At 36.2% G+C, this 16,902-nt stretch overlaps 1 protein-coding gene across 4 annotated transcripts in view; it reads left to right on the top strand.

Moving 5' to 3' along the window:
* Positions 1 to 16,902, top strand: part of LOC145671218 (BRCA1-associated RING domain protein 1-like) — a 230,904-nt gene that overhangs the window by 87,841 nt on the left and 126,161 nt on the right. For all 4 annotated transcript variants that reach the window (XM_081740096.1, XM_081740098.1, XM_081740099.1 and 1 more), the window contains exon 3: positions 1,246 to 1,437. In XM_081740096.1, the coding sequence (XP_081596222.1) occupies positions 1,246 to 1,437 (192 nt within the window). The remainder of the gene's footprint in view (positions 1 to 1,245; positions 1,438 to 16,902) is intronic.

The raw sequence follows: 16,902 nt of genomic DNA, 5'->3' as shown, positions 1-16,902 counted from the left end.
ACAGGTATTGTGACAAAGCTGTTTTCTGCAGTCCACCCAGGGTCTCAAGAGAACATATCATCACAACGCACAGCACTCTCCCGGAACAGAAAGTAATTGAAATTTACTACTACTTACGGTTTCAATAGTGATTTCCATAAAGCTAAAACAGACAGAGGTATCGAGTTGCAGTTTTTTTTCTTTCTTCAATCGTTTTGGCGGTCCAAAAATTAGTTCCATCTCCTTCCTTAACCTTCTATTGGATCAGAAGTGGTTCATATTAACTATTTTCGATTTCAATGTTTATCGCCATATAACAGAAATGGTAATATATAGCGACAAACTGTTTTCTGCAACCGGTACATATATCAAAACCGGGTGTGGTTGAAATTTACTAGAACTTCAGTTTCAAATCTGGTTTCCGTAGAGCAAAAAGCGTATGATATATCGAGAAGAGGTTCTTTTGCAATCGATTCAGCATATCAAGAATAGGTTCTGTCTCCTCTCTTAGCCCTCTATTCAAACCAGAAATTGTTCAGATTAGCGATTTCCGGTTTCAAGATTTATCACCATGGAACAGAAGCAGGAAGGGGAAGCGAGTAGGGCTAATGGCTTTTTGATGTAGGTTCAGCGTCCGAGTAACACGTTCTATCTTCGATGCTATTCCTCTACTTCAAGTTCGAGTATTTAATTTGCATAGTTTGAAAGTCTACCGTAGTTTCATACTTTGAAAAGAAACTAACTTAAAAAATAAAAAAAATAAAATAGGTTTGATGAATTTTAGCCAATGATCACTATCCCAGAAAAAAAAAATATTCAAAATGAATTCATAAAACTTATGACAAAAATTTAACTAAAGTTATTAAAAAATAAGTACCGTACTATTCTATTATTTTTGATTGAGATATTACTTGTGTTGAGGAACTCTCTGTAATATTGGGATTTCTAAAAGAAGACACCGCTGAAATAGAGAATAATTCTACATTTGATTGTCGATGTTTGAACAGGTGATTATCTGTTTTCGACATTTTTACTTCTGGTGTGTGTCCCGCGGAACTTCTATGCCCTAGGCCCCGCAAAGGATAAGGCCCCCTTACTGTCCCAGATGTCTATTATTTATTTATTTATTTATTTATTTTATCCACGTTTACAAGAAATAAATTGATCCGAGATGTCGTGTATGTAGAAGTATAGCTTAATGAGTGTGCTTTTCAAATGTGTATATTTAAATAATGCATAATATACATGTATATATTTTGATTTCAGTGGCTGTATTGCAAAAGATCCTCAAGAGTATACCATGTGTGGTCACTTCTTCTGTGAGAGTTGCATTGATTTGTGCCCTACAACTTGTGTTGTGTGTGATGTCCCATCAAGGGCCTCGGAAATTACCTCAGACAGGCTTATTAATACTACTATTGAAAAATGGCGCTCTATATCTAAATTATTAAATATCAGGTAAGCACAAATGGGAGAGAAGAAATATTCAAGAAAAGTACTACATAAATCTTTATATATATATATATATATATATACAGAATATACTAGAATTATGAAATCTCATTGGAAGAAGGTGAAGAATATGTTGATGTGATTAAATCTAACAATACTAAGCAGGAAAGGGTATAAAACTCTTTAGTGATGTAGCTCATGAAGTTCTGTGGCCAGTCAGATGGCCCAAGTTCATTTGGGTAACCGGCCAGTGCGTATGTTTCTAACGCATTGTTCCTTAAGTTCGTATCTCTTAATTCGCGCAGCTTCATGGTTAGCTTACAATACTGTATAAACAAGAAAATTCATTGGCCTTGCAGAGAATAGAACTGGAACCGCGTACACAATAGGCACTTGTGTTACATGGTAAAAAATATCCCTCTCCAGTAACTTGTAAATACATACATGAAAAAGATAGATAGATTCACTACGCGACAACACTCTTGCATAGATCAAACCTACAAGTAGAAAGATCAAATTTAAAATCCAGCTCATGCATATATACATATACACTAGGGATGGTCAAAAATCCAGAAAGTAGAAAAGTTTTACTTTCTGGATTTCGGAGAAAAAATTCGACATCGAAAGATTTCGGGTTTTTGAACACTGGATATAAAGTCATGAGGCTTCTCTTCAACGTACGTGGAGAGAAAATAACGTCCAGCACTGGTTGTATAACCAGAGATGAACTAAGAAATTCCAGTGCAGCTGCTGTAGACAAAAACGTGCCACCTTCCGGTCCGCTACAGTTTAGCTTAGAAATAATTATTCGGAAAAAAATAAATAATTATTTTGTAAAGTTTTTCTGTGTTTGGTTCTGCTTGAATCTTTTGATTTAAAATTTCGAAAAAAGTTCGTACTGACGTGTTCCTGATTTTGCTTAATGTATTTTCCTCGACAGATATCCATGTGATAGATATAAGTATGCTTTTACATCTATCTTAATTGATTGTTGTATTGTTAAGATCGGTACACAATTCAAAAATGTTCGCTGTGAGGTTTTTGTCTGCAAGAGAGGGAGTACATGTGATTGGACGTGTCTAAGCTATATGTAGGTGGGTGCATGATGTGTCTCAGATGAAAGTGGTGAAATTCCTTTTATAATTGGTTTTGTGGTTTGCTTAATGGAAAGAAAGAAAAATACTGAACGTTACGGTTCCGAAATCTAACAATGAAATCTAGTGCAGCGGAAATATTTCATAATTTTTATAGATGGAAAACAATACAAGGTATTAGACAATTAAATTCATTAACAGATATCTTAATTTCAATGGAAAATGATAAAATTTCTTGCCTTCAGTGTCTAAAAAGGTTTTCAACCGGGAAAGCTTTGAATATACACAAGACGAGAAAACATGTGGTATCAGAATTTCAAATTACTACGCAAGAGTTTGCTAAAGAACTTGAAAAATTAAAGTCAACCATATGAAAAGAATTAACATTTTCATTTGTTCATCTAAGCAGTCCTAAGGATCGGAGTATGAAATATATTACGCACATTATTAAACAAAATTTAAAGGAAACTGCGTCAACAGAATATTCATCTCGTTTAGGAAAAAACACACACCGAATTTAGCGAAAAGAATTGAAGCTAAAATTACTGACATTGATACTAGAGGGAGCCTAAGATTGTTAAGCTCCGATAATATTTTGGCTCCAATAAATGAGGAAACACTTCTCAATCTCAAAAACAAATACCTAGCTCTTCCAGGGATCTTAATTTACCCGATCCTCCCAACGAACTTGATCCTAAAATCATAGTGGATAATGGAATGGCGTCAAAAGCTATTTATAGTTTCCCTAGTTTCTACAACAGAGATAGATGATATATCACGTCAGCGTTTAAGGGACATTATTTCCAAATCGGCAGGTGACTTGGCATCATATCTGCATGAACTTAGTAAACCTCATACTGAGCGGAAATGTGAATCTTGAAATGTGCAAATATTTTTTTGGTGCAAATTTATATGCACTTCGAAAAAAGGATGGAGGACTTAGACCCGTAGCTGTTGGATGTACATTTAGACGTTTAGTATCCAAAGCAGTAGTTTTCTGTGTATAGAAAATGCACCTCTTATTTAAATCTCACCAACTCGGATTCGACGAAAAAAAGAAACGAAGCTATTACACATACCATACAAGCACATACAAATTCTAATAACGTAATTCTCAAGATCGATTACAAAAATGCTTTCAATTCTGTAAAAAGGGATATTATGTTAGAGCAAGTGAAACAAGATCTGCTTCTATTATATTAATTTTTTGGGAAAGTTATGCTCTACTGTCTATCTTATTTTTTGGTGAAAGGAAGGTTCCATCATAAGTTGGCTGTCAACAAGCCAGCTGGTTCAGTGCTTTTTAGTTTGACCATCCACCCAACACTTCGCACTTTTTTGTCTGAACTAAATATCTTCTACTTAAATGATAATAGCTTAAGTGGTTCCCCAGAGTCAGTTTTCCAAAACATGAAAACTAATAGAAGAATAAATAAATAAATAAATAAATAAATAAATAAAAACTTTAGTCTTTAAGTTAACCCGTCCAAACTTTTCTTCGTCTGGAAACCCAAATAAAAATGTTGAATCACAGTTTCAAGAATTGTTACCTGGGATACGGACAGTACTTTGAAATTAATTCTCTCTCGTGGGATCACCCCTCCTTGAGGATGGATATGAGAAAAATTTTGATGAGCATTTAAATAGATTAAAAATAATAACAGCACCTGAAGGCTACTAGTGCATATTGCTTTTTTTCTTCTCAAGAACAGCCTGGGAATACCGAAACTCATCTATTTTTACGCATCACTCCCACATCGTCCACGCCTTCCAAAATATTTTAGCTTGTGTTAATTGTTTGAAATATGCACTACAGTCAATCATCGAGTATTCTCCGAATTGAAATCAATGGATTCAAGCAAACTGAACAATTCGCTTAGGAGGCTTAAGCATAAGAAAAGTTTCAGATTTAAGCCTTACAGTTTTCCTGTTGTAATGTTTTGGAAACAAGCCACTTGTCTCCAACATGTTAAACAGTACAGTTGACAAAGTGGAAATTCATCATCTGACTGAAGGATTGGAGATGTGGAATGGTATATACAATAATGGGACTCCCGCTGTATTGCCCGCTTCAAATCCCTACAAAGAAAAGTATCTGGTGGATGGTTAGAGGCTACACCGTCGAAAAGTATTGGAACTTCGTTGGACAGCAATGCGTTTCGAATTTGTGTTGCGATATCTGTCGGTTTAAATATTTATCACAGTTTCAAATGCACATGTCAAGAACAGATTGATGAAAAAGATTTACATGCACTAAGTTGCTCTGGAAGTAGAGGTCGAATTTCTCGTCATGAGGAGCTAAGTAACATAATTAAACGAGCTCTTGCCAGTATTGATATCCCAAGTAGTTTAGAACCACCTGGAATGTCCTGCGATGATGGGAAATGACCATGGAGTCAACTGTATGTGATGTCACATGAGTAGACACATTTGCATCTTCTCAATTTTACCTTCAACATACAGAGACAGAAAATGCTGCTAAGACAGGCTGTAAGCGAAAACACGAAGTACTAAAATAAATAAATAAATAAATAAATAGAAGATTATATGTACACTCATGTCCAAAATGATTGTCGCATATCTATAATTGTCTTTTTGTAAGAATATAATTTGATAATTAGTTAGCAGGGTACTTTTAATACAGATACTACACCCTCCATTCCAAAAGAAACCGAACGTTTTAAAAAAACAAAAAAACAATGTACATTTTGGAACAAATCATTTTTATTAATCAATGTATTCCCCTTCTGCATCGATACACATATTTGCACGCTCCAACAAGTTGTCAAACGACTTCTCCATGTCCTTTATTGGAATGGCCTTTAGGACGACGGTCGTCGCCTTCTCAATGGCATCAATCGATGCGTGCCACTTTCCTTTCATCGCCAAATGCAGTTTCGGGAACAGATAGAAATCGCACGGAGCGAGATCTGGTGAATAGGGCGGATGATGCAACCGAATAATGTGATTTTTGACCAAAAATTCAGTTACAAGTCGGGAACGATGTGATGGTGCATTATCGTCCAAAAGAGTCCAACTGCCGATTTCGCGATATTCGGGCCGAATACGACGAATTCTTGCCAGCAAACGCTTCATGACGCCCAAGTAAAACTCTCCAGTGACTGTCTGGCCGGGCTGAACAAATTCTTTGTGGATAATTCCTTTTGAATCGTGAAAACAAATCAGCATCACCTTAACTTTTGACTTCACCAAGCGACTTTTTTGGGTGTTCCTTCATCCGGCGCTCTCCATTCAGCACTTTGCCGCTTTGTTTCGGGCTCATATTCAAAACACCACGTCTCGTCACCAGTTACAATCGATTTCAAGAAGTTTCGATCCTGCCGAGCACTTTTAACGATGTCTTTGCAATGCGCAATTCGATCAACTTTTTGGTCTTCGGTGAGTTTGTGTGGTACAAACCGCGAATTAACCTTCTTAAGGCCCAAAACATCGGTCAAAATGCGGTATGCGGTTGTTTGAGGAATGCCTAATTCCATTTCAATAACTTTCACCGACGATTTTTTGTTATGTTTGATGAATTCACGCACTTTTTCGATGTTTTCGGTGTTAATCCGGTTCTGAGACGGCCTGATCTTTCGTCATCATCCAGCGTCTCTCTACCCGATTTGAATCGCCTGAACCACTCGTAAACTTGCGTACGGGATAGACACTCATCCCCATATGCATTTTGTAGCATTTGGTGCGTTTCACTAAAAGTTTTACCCAGTTTAACACAAAACTCAATTGCAGCTCGTTGTTTGAAACTCATTTTCCGACCGATGTACACAACACACTGACAGTTGAAACGCAATAAGTTTGTTGCCGTGCATCCAAATGTCATGACATTTATACCAGTTGTCAATGAGGGACTACGCCATCTACCGGTAAAATATTACAACAGATGGCACTAGTGGTACTATTTGTTTTCAAAAGTTCGGTTTCTTTTGGAATGGAGGGTGTATGTGTATAATCGAGACTCGTATATTTGTAATAAATTTCATAGAAAAAAAAATATAAATACGAAAATTAGAATGAGTAAAACAAAATGTTGCTAAATTGACAAGAAAGTTTTATTTTCGTTTTATTCTTATTTATTGCTCTTTTGACATGAAATTTTCCATGTTCATGTCTTTGTCCATTATACACATACTAACATTATAAGAAATACTGGGTGAATTCGTTATCAAATTATATTCCTACAACAACATATGTATAGACATGCGACAATAATTTTGGACATGAGTGTACATTGCCTTTTCTACTGAAACTATGGGGCTGCTCCAGTGATTTTTGGTCCCAGGGGGCGTAACCATCTATCTAATATTTGTGTTCTTTGTCACCACTGTTGCTGACCTCATCAGCGTTGCCAATTCCACTGAAATTTTTATTTTCACTTCTTCTAGGAACACCACTACGAAAAACTAGTTTTTGTTAAATCTGTTTCAAATGTGTCACCGTTTATTTTTAGTTTTTTAAACAGTGAGGCAAATTTTCCTTCTTTTCGCGCTGCTAACATTTTGTCCGTTAATAGTTTCCGTTCTTGTGATATCTTTTGCAAAAACTGTTTGTAAATTATTATCTTGCTGTGCTTCAACTTGGCATCTAACATCTTCTTCTTCGTGTATCTCAAAAATTTCACCACAATGTCAGATGTTTTACGACCTGACGGAGTAAAGTGTGCCCGCCCGATGTCGTCATCCGTTATAGGAACACCTAATTGATCCACTTTCCCTAGAGGCATGAGTTTTTCGCAGTGCACGATAAAACGAAATGCGTCAGAATTAGTGTTGTAAAATTCTTGCTGGTAAAAAACCGTTTTTTTCGGTTTCCGAAAAAATTGGGAAAATAACAAAAATGTTTGTGTTAGGTTAGTTTTACTAGTAATGGAACCGTTTTTTTTTTTTTTTTTTTTCGAGAGCGTGAAAAATGTAAGTTGAAAAATTTCAATATTGCGAATATTTAGAAAAGAAGCATTCGAAAATAGAACTTGTAATTATTCTTGAAAATTAATACTTTGCACTCATTTCCTTTATGTCCCTTTTATTAGTTTATTCGCGGTTGTGCATTAATTACAGAACTTTTACAGTTGCGTACATATCTACAATCATGAAGCGTTTTTGTTGCAACAAATAGGGCTCTTGAATGAAACTGAGTTCTTAATGTGTTCTTTGATATGGTGAAATTTTGTTAATTTTAATCAAATTACTTCTTAAAAAGAAAGAGCAGTAGGCAAATTTCAGTAATGCTCATGCACTAAGACATATAATTACTATTATTTGATATTCAAATACAGACTTTAATGTAAACTTCATGTACAAAATTTTGTATGTAAACAAATACTTGTTTTCTAGTGCGACAAATTATCTATATATATAAAAATGAAAGTGACTATATTTGTAACTTAACAAATCTTGAACCACCAGACTGACCTCGATAAAATTTTTTAACATAGATGAGGTTCGGGCCTGGGATGGATTTTACCATTTCACTTTGAAGGTGCAACTTGGAGGAAGGAAGTGCGGATATATATTGAAAATTGCCAATCTTAGTGTCGAACCCATAGTTTTCGGGGTTGCTGAGATGAACAGTGACATTTCCGATGAAAAATTCAAATTCAGCATTGCAACTTGGGGAAAGGGGAGGGGAGATATATATAAAATGATCGAAAAGACCGATATTAATGTCAAATCCATAGTCTTCGGAGTTGCTGAGATAAACAGTAACACTGAAAATGGAAGACATTAGTGTCAAATCCATAGTTTTCGGGGTCGCTGAGATGAGCAGAAATATTTTCGATGCCGTTTAAATCCAAATTCATCCGTGCAACTTCGACCGATATTAGTGTCGAATCCATGTCTTTTGGGGGTCCTGAGATGAACATTAAAACTTCCGATGCTGTTTAAATCGAAATTCATCGCCGCAACTTGGGAAGAGGGAGGGGGAGAGAAAGGATGGATTTATAAAAATGATCGAAAATGGCCGATATTAGTGTCGTATCCATAGTTCTCGGGGTGGCTGAAATAAACAGAGACGCTTCCGATGCCGTTTAAATCCAAATTGAGCCAAAATAATACTCCTAAAGGGGGAGGGTGATAAGTAAAAGTAATTGAAAATGACTGATACTAGTGTCGAATTCATAATTTTTGGGCTCCCTAAGTTCATTGGTGACAATTTTGGTACCCTTTATACCCGAAATAAAACGTATTCTCCCCGTGCGATGAACGGGCATTCTGCTAGTCTTTAATAATAACAAACGGACGTTTCACATGTTAAAATGTTCAATATATTTGTCGCTGCTCGAATTTAAGCACTTGTACGGTGTATATGTAAATAAGATCCTCTCTTTTTCTGAGTTGTTCGAAAAATATATATATACAAATAATAAAGAGGGATTTTTATCAGAAATCAGAAAACTGAAAAGTAAAATTAAAAGCTGTTGCTTTAAGTACTTTTTCCTGCTACCGAAATAAGTTGTATATGTTGCAAACATGTTACAGCAAAAAGATTCTAAATTTAATTTTAACATACTAGTATTAACTAAAATGATTCTGGCCCTGTTATTTTAACACTTCCCTGCCATAAAACGATAACTTTATAAGATTACTTAAGATAATTTAAATGCGTCTATATTAATTAATCTAACTAGGATTATATTTTAGTATCTTTTGTAGCCATAACTCCATTCTATCACGGTGCTAACTTTAAAGGAGTGGTACAAATATATTTGTTGCCACAAAATTTCCCTATTCTAATACAAGAAACATAACTAATCAATGATCTTAACTGTAAACTAGTAAATATAAAATAGTTTTCATTTAGAAGCAATATGGAGTAAAATATTCGAAAATTTCAATTTTTCCCAATTTTTCCGTTTTTTTTTTCAAGCTCGGGAAAAAACGGTAAAAAATGTTTTTTTTTATCCAAAATTTCCGGTTTTTTTTCCAGGCCTTCACAACACTAGTCAGAATTAAGTAACTTTCAGTTTCTTGACGTTTTATGATACTCTATGTATATTTTCATTGATTACCATTGCGCGATAAAACGCGAAATCGGCAGTTTTGCTCGATATTTCTAACAATATGCGAAATAATGCGAAATTTTAAAAATATGTTTTCATTAATTTAAAAATGCCAATTTTCCAATAACGGAACGGTAGAACATGGGATGAACAGTGTATTTTGGGTGATTCCGACACAGCTATAGAGAACGTGTTGCGTGTTAGCTATCACCATCGCAGCTGGATGGGGAGGAGCCGTTTTAATTAGCTAGCCAATGGCAAGGATTGGTGATAACTGACAAACGTACAACAATAAAGGAGAAAAATGTGGAAACATGTAACATGCTTATGTTTAATGCTTAAATATTACTTGTGCCTATGTGTTTCCAGAAGACAGCGAAACTTTCCTGCTCATGGTAAATTTAGTTGCTAATTTTCCTTTAGTTTGCTTTTTTTAAAAACGTAATTTTTTAGAATGGAATATTGAGTGTATTTTGTTTTTCAGCAGAGTTGGCAAAAACCATGGTTCCTATTGAAAAAACCAAAAAACCCATTTTTTTGGTTTAAATCCGTTTTTTTTTGTTTTTTGTTTATTTTTGTTTAAACCAGGTTTTTTTGGCTTAAATAATTTACTCTATGTATGTATATTATATATGGACAGAAATAAGTTTGTTTCGCCTTGGTGTTATTATGCAACAACCGAGTTATGCTGGAAGGAATCACATAAGCTTAAAGCGGAATCCAAACCACTTCTCAGCTTACATCCGAGAGAAATTGTCCTGCATTTGGACTCAAAACCGGGACTAATTGGCCACAAATGCGATACGTCTGCCGACTCATTCACGAAGGACTCCTGATAAAAATACATTGTACTGATCTTTACATGTTTGTTAATATAATTGTCAAGAGTAATTTCAGAAGGACAAAAAGATAAACAGTTGCACAAGTGAAACTATTATATATAATTACATATAGACAATTTCAAAATACTGCAGAGTACAGAAGAACTAATTTAGTCAAGGTTTATTCACTACGACTTTTATTAGTCCAAGTTAAAGGAATACGACTTCATTTGCATATCAGTAAGAAAAATGAATAAAGATACGAATTATTTGAGTTCATTTTGGCTCTGACCCATTTATACATAAATAGATACCAAAGATACTTTTGATTTCAATAAATGCCTCTCGTGGTTTATATGACGCCCCCCCCCCCTCCAAAAAGTACGGCATTTCGATGTATTTTATCAAGAGTAAACATTATTTTCTTTGATTGCAATTGCATAACAATAATAACAAACTATTAAAAAAAATCACAAAAACATTCATAAACTTACAAAAAACAAAAACAAAAGTTGCTTTTGTAGTATAATCTCTGAGTAATGAATGGGAAATTTAGGTCTGAATATAATATGAATAATATACGGGAGTGAAACGTGATAACTAACAAATTGTTGATCAAGATTTTACGAACACTTACACTTTTACAAACATTTTTTGTTTTTTGATTTAAACCAGTGGTTTTTGAAGAAAAAAAAAACAGCTGGTTTTAACCAAGGTTTAAACGAGCCAACCCTGGTTTTTAGGTAATGAATGGTTTATTTCTGTAGTGATCTATGAAAGGACAATTGTAAAACTGGCAAGGAATATCTTTTCCACAAGATGTACAAAATGTGAAACTTTATATGAAAAATGCGACAAAACGCGAAATATGAAAAAGGAAACGCGAAATTTTCAGATTCTTAGTGCGAAAAACTCGTGCCCTTAACTTCTTCACCGCGTCCTCAGCCTTTCTACGATCCTCGACCCTCACTCCGCACTTCCACATTCCGAAACATCAGATTGTTCCTCTACTTTCATTTTTCAGATTGTCTTGTTTTGACTCCATTTTTGTCAGTCTTCCCGTAGAAATCGTTTTCCTCTTTGAGCTTAGCAATCTTGTTTTGTAGGTTCTTCGGATGTTAGCTGATTTATCTTCGTTTCTATCCTGTGAATTTTGCAGTCTTTGTTCCCTACCTTTTGCATTACCGGTTGCATGTTAGTAATTGTTTTGAGGATGTCTTCTATCTTTCGGTCTATGTCATCTTTGTTGCCTGGACATAGATGCTGTTCGACATTTCCTATCCATAGTAACACTAATAGTACCGTTAAATACACTGTCCTTCCTGCCCATCCTTTTTTTATCAGTAAGCTCATTGTGGTTTCACTGGGTGCTTATATTTGGTTCGGTGAAAAGCCCCTACTCTTGCTCTCCACTGAGCTGTTAAAACACCGATGAATATGGCTACACTTCTCACTCGCAGAGCACTCGTCAAGTGCGTCCGTTCTCTGTGACTTCTCAAGTGCAACTCCCTCAGGGGATTTATTTGCACTTAACTGTTTTAAGAATATTTTTATATTGCACTTAATGCAATCCATTCACCTGTGTGAATTTTGTGTTAATAATTTCCAACATTGTGCTCACAGATAATAATCGGAACAACATTTTAACCTTCTTTCATGCGTTCTTAAACATTCTCTTTCTCTCATGAAGCAATTACATACATTGTCTGTAGACCCGATTTTGACGAACTACAAGCTTTACTCACAGTCTATCTACTTGTACTATCAACAGAACGATAGTATTTTCTCTCTATATAAATATATTCTCTCTATATATAGTCTAAATACTTTCATTTGTTTTCTGGCGATTGTTATCGAAGGTTCATATTTGTAAATTTTATAATTAATTTTGATCGGGAACTCGATTAAGTTAGACCTCTTCATAAACAGGTTATTGTGTTTTCATATTGTGTCCATACTACAAACAGCGTGTTGGGAACAGTTATTATGCCACTTTGATATTTTCTATCATTCTTGCTGTTCCTTAGAAGTTGTATTTATTAAAAATATTTTATTGTTTGTCATACAATTTATTGTTGAAATCGTTCATTAAGCCGTTGACGAGCTCTGAGGGTTTTACGGTGTGGAGCAATAGATAAACTTGTGATAGTGAAAGATATCTGTGTGCAATGTGAACATGAAGCTTGGGAGAAGAAAGCGGTAAAATCCGTTTTCAAATCGGTTCGGAAATAGTGCTAAAATTACCAAAAACTGATTTGGTTTTAAGAACAGAAGCAAACTTATGCATCGTCCAACAATGAATACAAAATTAACGGTTGAATTTTTAAAACATTGCCATTATAAGTTAATTAAAATTTATATAATTGAAACAAATTTATGTAATAAATTAAATTAATGGAATCATCAAGTGACGGATGTGCTTCACAAGCTGGAAAGACACCAGCTTTTACAATCAGTGATTCAGTGTCAAGTGCTAACAATGGTAGCTGTTCCTTTGATGCTTCTAAAAGTGCTAATGTATTGCCTTGTCCTCATTGCGGAAAGCATTATGTGAGTGCCAGAGGTTTATCTATACATATTGGTAAGAAACATCGGGTTGTGCGTGATGATGATGTTTGCTCTGATGTCACTTTTAATGCCTGCCTTCAGAGTAAAACTGCAAATGCTGCCGACACTAACAGCAGTATTAACACGAAAGATTTGACGATTTCTAACCTGGGCAAGATATTACTATCACTAAGGTGCTCGACACACATATTAAGACGTGTCCCAAGAGGTGCTCGTGCAACGGTGGCTGACGCACTCGCAGAGCTGTTAAACCATATAACAACTTCAAATGATGCAAAAGACTGGATCAACCTTTGCCTGTTTCCATTTGTTGCTTTAAGTGCTCCCAAACAATCAGATAAAGTTAAGAATCTAACTACTTGGGTGAAGCAGCGAGTTCGCCTCTGGTGTAATATTGGCCATGACGCCTTAACCTGGCCTTCAACTAAGATGAACAAACCTCGATTAAACCACAAATTTTCTAATTTGAAGGTTGTAGAGAATAAACTTGCCGATGGTGACATCCGTGGAGCAGCACGTCTTTTAATTTCTGATGATACGGTTGCGACTCCGGATACCTCTGCACTGGAGACCCTATTGGAAAAACATCCTGCCCACCCTGGCAATTTCATTGCGCCGGATCTTCCTGATGGTCAACACACTTTTCAAGGAGTTTCGATTATGGAGGTTCAAAAAGCAATTAACTCCTTTCTGTCAGGCAGCGCGGGAGGTCTAGATGGGCTTCGTCCTTCAATTCTTAAAGACCTTCTTTCTTGTGAAATACTGGAATCGAAGGAAAAACTGCTAAAATCCTTATGTGATCTATTTAATTTAATCATTTCTGGAAAAGTACCAACGGAAGTTCGCCCACTGTTCTTCGGCGCCAAACTTACAGCGCTAAGAAAAAAGGATGGTGGTATTCGGCCCATAGCGGTTGGGAATGTTTGGCGCAGAATATCGGCAAAAATTGTATGCTTTAGAATACGTGAGCCAGTTAAGAACTTTTTATCCCCCCATCAGCTTGGTGTTTGTGTTCCTAATGGTGCCGAGGCAGCTGTTCACGCAGCCCGAGTTTATTTCTCTTCTACTCACAGTGCTACTAAGGCGATTGTAAAATTGGATTTTCGTAACGCATTTAATGAGCTTCGCCGGGATACTATGCTTGCCGCAGTGATGAATAATTTTCCTTCAATTTATCCATATGTTTATCAATGTTATGCTCAACCAAGTGATCTGTTTTTCAACGGAAACACTATTTCTTCTCAGAGAGGTGTACAACAAGGTGATCCCCTGGGCCCAGCACTTTTCGCTATAACCATTCACTCTTTAGTTAAATCACTGAATACCGAATTAAACATTTGGTACTTAGACGATGGAACAATTGGTGGTGACCCCGAGATAGTTCTTTCATCTTTAATAGAAATAAATAAGAAGGCATCACTTCTTGGCTTGCGTCTTAACTTTTCTAAATGCGAGGTGGGTTGTCTTGGAACAGATGAAACCGCATTCGACGAAATCTTTAGAAGATTTAATGAGGCTGCACCAGGCATACGCCCTCTAACAATCCAGAATGCATGTCTTCTAGGTGCTGCTCTCACGTCGGAAGCACTCACTAACGTGCTATTGAATAAAATATCTACTTTAGAATTGTTCTTGTCTCGACTTCCCTCAATTTCAGCCCATTCAGCCTTTTTCCTTTTACGAGCATCTTTATCAATCCCTCGCCTAACCTATTTTTTTACGATGCTTTCCATCTTGGCATGAGAGTTCTTTGCTGCAAAAATATGATACTGTCCTGAAAACTGGCCTTGAATCAATTCTGAACTGCTCCTTAAATGACAACTCTTGGATACAAGCATGTTTACCTGTTGGTTTGGGCGGTCTTGGTATTCGACGAGCTGTGGATATGGCGATTCCCACATTCTTAGCGTCATACCACGGATCTCTGCGTTTAATCGAAGCTCTCCTTCCACAGGGTTATTGTTTGGACCCAGATGGTTCAGTTCAAGAAGGTTCTAATAAGTGGGCAAACTTAGCAGATACAAGCCTTCCGGAGATTAACAAAAAGTGTTATCAGTCATCTTGGTATACACCAATTGCATGTCAATTACATAATCATTTGTTACAATCTGTTCTTGTTCCAGAAGATAAAGCCAGGCTTCTTGCTGCCTCGTCTCCCGAAGCGGGTGCATGGTTGATGGCGATACCTTCTCCGCCTTTAGGCCTTCATTTGTCAAATGAAAGCTTTCGAATTGCTGCAGCCTTACGTTTAGGCTTAGCAGTTTGTGAGCCTCATCGCTGTCCAGCTTGTGGGGATGAGGTTAACCAACGTGGACTGCATGGCCTTTCATGCATGAAGAGCGCTGGTAGATTCGCCCGACATTCCTCGGTAAATGATATAATACTACGAGCCCTCAACACAGCTGGATTTCCTTCAATACGGGAACCTTCTGGTTGCTGTCGTTCGGATGGAAAGCGACCGGATGGGATGACACTGATTCCATGGATGAGAGGTAAATGTTTATTGTGGGACTTCACATGCGCTGATACATACGCTTATTCAAGTCTCCCTCTGTCAGTAATGAACGCTGGAGCTGTTACAAATCGCAGAGAAGCTGAAAAGCAAAGAAAATACAACAACCTTCTCGAAAAGTTTGTTTTCACTCCAATCGCTATTGAAACAAGTGGTGCTTGGGGTGCAAGAAGTCTAGAATTCATTAGGGAGGTAGGAAGACGCATTTCTTGTGTTTCCGGCGAAGTTCGCTCCACATCCTATCTAATACAGCGCATATCCGTTTCTATCCAACGTGGTAACGTCTCGTCGGTCCTTGGCACTTTACCACCTGGCAAGGAACTGGATGAGGTGTTTATACTCTGAGAAGAATTGTCTTTGTAGAAGAATGTAATCAGAATCTAATTGCTTGATATTGTAAAGATTTTAAATATATTTGAGATGACAGGAAAAGGTTTTGTAGATGCTGGTGCTAAATGTAATTTCCTGTTGGTTGGTTTATATGACGTCCTTATCCCCCCCCCCTTTCTGAAAAGTAATTTTCTATTTACAATTTGTTTCCAAATATCTTATATTAAAGGTCAGCATGTTAAAGGGAATATAGTCTGAATGAAGCATGAACGAATATGTCATTTGATTTCTATCTTTCTATTAGTTTCGTTCTTCTACGAATGCAAGTGTTCTTTTATTGTATTTTTTCTCATCTTTCAGAGGATTTCATTTCGATTTCAATATTTTTGTTGTACTGATTATGCATGTAGATAATATTTAATCAATAATATAGAAATTTATATTTTATAAAAAGTCTAAATACTATATAGAAGGCTTACTTGTTCTCGGAATATAATCGTGAGGCGTTATTAAATAATCGTAGTACTTGTATAGTTGCTTGGGCGTGCATTTTTGTTGCACAAGATTCTGGATTTGATTCCTGGCATGACAGCTTTGAAATTTACTGGAAACGAACACTAAACTTTAATGCAACCAACCAACCAAAATAAGGCAAGCCGAATACTTACATCGGTTCACAACAAAAGACAGTTCATTATTTTAAACTAGATCTTGGAAAAATGGATTTGAGTGAACTCTTAAACTTTACCTCGTTAACGAGAAATATTATGTTTGAATCCTATGGCCGGCCACGGTGACTTCTATTTTTCCATCTTCTGTCTCAATTTGACAAGGCAAAGCATAAGGTGATACCTACAACATTTAGACCTTGATTCTATTTCGCATCGATATATTCTTCTTATTTTACATGCTTAAAGCTTCCACATGTTCATACTTTTAAAAATATCCACGGAAATTGAATCAGATGTAAACCTATTTATTAATCAGTTAAGTTTACCTTCGTTTTTCAGCGGTAAGGTTCTTAGGGACGGGATCTCGGGATAAAATATTAATCAATAATTGTAATGAGTATTGCCTACGAGCTGGGTCGAGACAACGCTTCCTTGTCTCGTCTCGTAAGTTTTTAGA

The sequence above is a fragment of the Thermobia domestica genome, chromosome 15, assembly GCF_964235325.1.
Source record: "Thermobia domestica chromosome 15, izTheDome1.hap1.1, whole genome shotgun sequence".
In the NCBI taxonomy this organism is placed as follows: domain Eukaryota; kingdom Metazoa; phylum Arthropoda; class Insecta; order Zygentoma; family Lepismatidae; genus Thermobia; species Thermobia domestica.
Note: the sequence above shows the minus strand (reverse complement) of the source record. Positions and strands in the feature narration are given on the sequence as shown.